Here is a 5140-nt window from a genome sequence, read left to right as displayed (position 1 = left end):
CTCTCTACTTTCTCCAAATTCCTCCGTGCTGCATCTGCAGGGACAAGGATTATTAACAAACTAATTAATTCGCTAATTAATAGGATTAATTAATTAATAATTAATTATTAATTGCTAATTGATTAATAGGATTATTAGAAAAAAAAACAGAAAATACTTTATTTTTACCTTGGCCTGAAAAATGATGCATGAGCACATTCATGTCAGATTGTCACCTACCTTGAACTCTAGCAATATTGGAAGAGAAACTACCTCCCAAGTATCCTTCCCCTCAAGTCAATTTTGGTATCTTTCAATCTTTTTTTTCTACTCACAAATTACTAAAGTCTCTAAATATTCCCCCTTGATCCTGCAAAGCCACAACAATTCTCTAACACAATGCACCTGAGAGCCTTCTTCACATCCTTGTTCCGTAGCGTGTAAATCAGGGGGTTCAGCATTGGGGTGACAACAGTGTAGAAGAGGGCTATGAACTTGCCCTGTTCATGAGAGTTACTCTTGGCTGGCTGGAGATACATAAATATGATGCTCCCATAGAACAGAGCCACAACTGCCACATGGGAAGAGCAGGTGTTGAAGGCCTTTCTCCGTCCTTCTGCTGACCCAATCTTCATCACAGCTCTGGCAATGTGATTGTATGAGACCAGGATGAGAACCAGAGGCAAGAGAACAAAGATAAAGCTGGCCACATACATCTCCATCTCATTGAGGCTGGTGTCCACACAAGCCAGTTGCATAATGAGGGGCATCTCACAGAAGAAGTGGTCAATGTGATTGTTCCCACAGAGCGGCAGGAGCATAGTCAGTGTGGAGCCCACCACGCTGGTGGTCAGACCCCCAAGCCATGAGGTAAGGGCCAAGCTGAGGCAAAGCTGTGGATGCATGATGACAGTGTAATGTAGTGGCCTACAGATGGCAACATAGCGGTCATAGGACATGACTGCCAGGAGGACGCATTCAGTCGCCCCCAGCCAGTGGGAGATATAGAATTGGACCACACACCCTCCATAGCTTATGGTTTTCTGTGGTCCCCAGAGGTTGACCAGGAGTTGTGGGACAATGCTTGTGGTAAAGCTAATGTCCAGGAAGGAAAGGTTGGCAAGAAAGAAGTACATAGGGGTATGGAGGTGCACATCCATGCAGGAAACCAGAATGATGATGCCATTGCCCAAGATAGACACCACATAAAACCCTGAGATAAGGATGAAGAGGATAGGTTCTAGTGAGGGTCGTGTGGAGAAGCCCAGGAGTACAAAAACGTCTGGAGAACTTACATTGTTTATTTCCACCATCATGTGTAGCCAGGAATGGGACAAAAAGACCACCTTTGGTGAGTGGGGGGCACAGAATATGGAGTCTCAAGTGACTATATCAGTTAGCAGACTCTAGACATAATTTTATACCCATTTCTTGAAAGCATGTACTCAACTGCTCCATGGATGATGCTGCATCATCTTCCTGATGGCCAGTTTGGAGAAGCATGAGAATATGCATAGCCTGGGGAAAACGGACATTCATGCAATGTTCTTGGTACTGATTATTTTGTTGAAACATTACTTATAGTAGCAACATCTGGAGTCAACCTGAATGTTTAGTGGTGAGGTTTTCTTGGGTAAAAGATTTCATGTGATGAAACACTGCAGAGGCAATAAAATCATGCCCATGTTACTCCCTTTTTTAGTTAATGGCAACATGGAGTCCACCATGGTATTTCCCTTTTAAATCCTGCAATCAGCAATTTTTGCTTTAATATTAAACTCATATTCTCATCACTTCTTGCAGCTCCTTGCTACCATCCTGGCCTACGTCACCATCATTTATCACCTGGATTATTGATCTAATATCTTAACTTGCCTTCCTGCTTTCCCTATTAGTTCCCTTCAGAATGTTCCCACCACAGAAGCTAGAAGATTATCTTAGGATAATTATCTAATTATCTTAGGATACAATATGATCATACTGCTCTTAACAGCCCTGTTGTCTTATAGCAAGGCTTTCAGTTACTTTCCCCCAAGACATCCATCCACAAACTCGATTCTTACCTCCTTCAAGTTATTGTTCAGAAGTCATCTTTCATTAAACAAAATATGGTATTTTTAAAGTGCTTATTTAAAGTCCAGTTAGTTAACCTACAGTGTAATGATTTAACACTTCCATACACTGAAGCAAATGTGCTATTTAATATTGAAACCTCTCTCAACTCCCTTCTCTTCCTTTCCAGCTTTGTTTTTATCCATAGTACTTATCACTAAGGAACAAATATGCTATACTAAGTTACTATGTTTGTAACTGTCTCACTCTGCTAGAGTTTAAATTCCATGGACTCCTAGCTTTCTGTTTACTTTGTTTCTGGGTCCCCAGTGCCTAGCTCATGTCTGGTACACAAAAATCCTTTAATCAACAATCACTGAATGAGCAAAAGGTAATTATAATGGGTACATGGAGCAAAACAATATAAAGGCATAGTTAAGGAATGCTCAGTGTAATCTCATAGCAGTCGTATCAGGAAAGAACTCTTGGTCAGAGTCATGCACTCGTGACCCAGATTATTCCATCCTCTTATGAGGTGAAACAAAACAAAACAAAACAAAACTGTGGGACAATGTGAGAACCCAAAAATCCCCATAGGAAGAAAAAAAATATGTACAATCTTAGTGTCCTTCAGATGTCCTTGAAAAGCCCTGGGGTCCTTCTTACAAATACATTGATTTTTTTATCCCTTGTCTTTTAAAAGGAAGAGTAAATCTGTCATAATTAGAACCCATCCAGGTGTAAAGAACAGAGCAGCTACAAACTCAAAGGTCTGCCTTTCTAAATCCCAGGGAGTATAATTCATTCATCTCTAAAATGGGAAGTTGACCAAGGAAAATAGACTTGAACACACATGTTTATTCACAGATTTTCAAAATATCTGTAGCATTTCCATCATGCATATGTAAAAATGGGGCTCAGAGGGCTTCAGACATTTGCCAAAATTTATACATAGAAGCTGTACCTGTGTGGACCTCACTGAGCCACAATTCTGAGATAATTGTCTGCTTTGCATGTAACAGAGCAGTGCAGCACTGATGCTCTGAAAAGGCATCTGGGAAATGAATTCTGACCTCCTGTAACCTGGGGAAACATGGAGAGCTGCAAGGACATGGGTGGCTTCAAAATGTGGATATGAGAGAGGAGAAGTGAATGAGGGCAGATATGAGCAACTGAGTCATGACACAATGAGGTGATTACCCCATATAGAGAGTCATCTCAGATGAGCTGATGAGGACATAGAAAAGTGAAAGGCAAAACCCAAAACCATATTGTCCCCTAAGGATAGAAGCATCCCCTTCTGTGGAGATATGTACATTTTGTGGGCTCACATATGAAGAAAATGTAGGAATGTCACCAAGGGATGGCAGCCATAAGGTCAGTCATGAGGTAATAGTTCAGTAGAATTTTTGAGGAAGTAGAGACATTTGTGGTGATCTGATCCATTTCTAGAAATGTTCAGTGGTTTACCCAAAGTTCCAGAGCTGCTCAGCGCTGGCACTGGAGCTACACCCAAGGCATTCAGATTCTTAGTACAAAAATAACATTCTCTTTAAGTAAAGGGGGAGGTTTTCTCACTCTCAGAGATTCACCAAAACTGTCACAGTAAATAATCATTCTTCAAAATGTGATCTCACCCCAAGTCCTATGACATCATGACAAAGAAAGATAGCATGGAGACATTTGTGAAAACGTTGAGCTCAAATTTTAAATCAAATATGCAGTCATAAACTATACTCCTGGCTGTAGGTAACCTGCCAAAATACCAAAGACCTCAAGAAGAGCAAGTCAGATTATTGAAATGCATCCGTGTTCATTAAACTTAGCTGGAATTACCAGAAAGTTTGTAATCCCAGTTCATCTTAAATACCATAAAAAACAAACAAATGAACAAACAAATAAGCAAACCTAAGAATATCACTTACTGATGGTGAGCTAGCAGCAGAATCTCCCTGTATGGGGGGTGGAAATATCAAATAATGCAGAGTATTTTATTTCAATTATTGTTAAAATCCATGAATTCAATGGATGTGACATTAAAAAGTAAGAAGGTAGCCATGGGGTTTGAGAAGCCCTGAAAATATTGGAAATCTCCAAGTCATTTGTGGCAGATGTGTTAGATTCTGTTCAAATGTATGTCTAAATTTCTTAAATTTTAAAATCAGAATATCTGGTTTTAGTTAGAGAGAAACACTATTTTTTCCCTATGAAAACTGTTAGCAAAAAGAATGAGGATGGCTCATAGTGTTTCCGGAATGAGAAATATATAACCACTCTCAAAGGACCTAGTGTGTCATAAAGCCTGTGTAATCACAAGACACTCATTTTATCCTCTGGAGCATTCAGAAGGGAGACAGAAGGTTATGTATATATCAGGGAAGTGAAATTGGTGGGAAGGAAGCTTTGGAGATTTTTTCTTCTATTGAATAATTATAATTTCATTGTAATAAGGTAAATGGTTATATTTATGAATAAAACACCATTTTAAGTTTTTATACTGCTAAACACTGCTTACAGAACATAGAAACCAAGTCTCTACTCAAAGATTTATCATGCAGTGGAAGAGAGTCTGAAATATTTGCTCATTACAGTAATTTTGGTATATGTTGCTATAGACTTTCTTCTTTTTTCAAGACAGAAGAAGACATTAAGAATTTTATTTTTTATTTTTGTTATTTAAATTCAATTATCCAAGATATAATACATCATTAGCTTTTGATATAATGTTCAATGATTCATTAGTTGAGTATATCATCCAGTGCTCACAGATTTTCTTCAAAATTCAATCATATAATTATTGGTATCCAACATAGCAATGAACTAACATCTTTTCTTTAAAATGAACTTATTTTTGTTGTATTAAAATACACATAATGAATTTAGCATAACAATTTTTACATATACAAATTAGTGAAATTAAGTGCATTCACAAAATATTGCAACCATCTAGTTACAGAACTTTCTCATTCCTCCAGATGTACTCCCTACATAGTCACTCTTCATTTGCTTTCTTTCTCCAGGCCTTGGCAACAACTAATATGCTTTATTTTTCTAAGGATCTACCTATTGTGAATATTCCACATATATTTATTCAGGTCCTTTGTCCACT

General features: G+C 38.3%; 1 protein-coding gene across 1 annotated transcript; it reads right to left on the bottom strand.

Moving 5' to 3' along the window:
- Nucleotides 1–329: 329 nt before the first annotated feature.
- Nucleotides 330–1295, bottom strand: LOC122911133 (olfactory receptor 2C3). Its single transcript, XM_044255589.1, has one exon. It carries the CDS (start codon nucleotides 1293–1295, stop codon nucleotides 330–332), a length of 966 nt encoding a protein of 321 aa, XP_044111524.1.
- Between the last annotated feature and the right edge of the window lie 3845 nt (nucleotides 1296–5140).

Source organism: Neovison vison, chromosome 1 (genome assembly GCF_020171115.1).
Source record: "Neovison vison isolate M4711 chromosome 1, ASM_NN_V1, whole genome shotgun sequence".
Classification (NCBI taxonomy): Eukaryota; Metazoa; Chordata; class Mammalia; order Carnivora; family Mustelidae; genus Neogale; species Neogale vison.
Note: the sequence above shows the minus strand (reverse complement) of the source record. Positions and strands in the feature narration are given on the sequence as shown.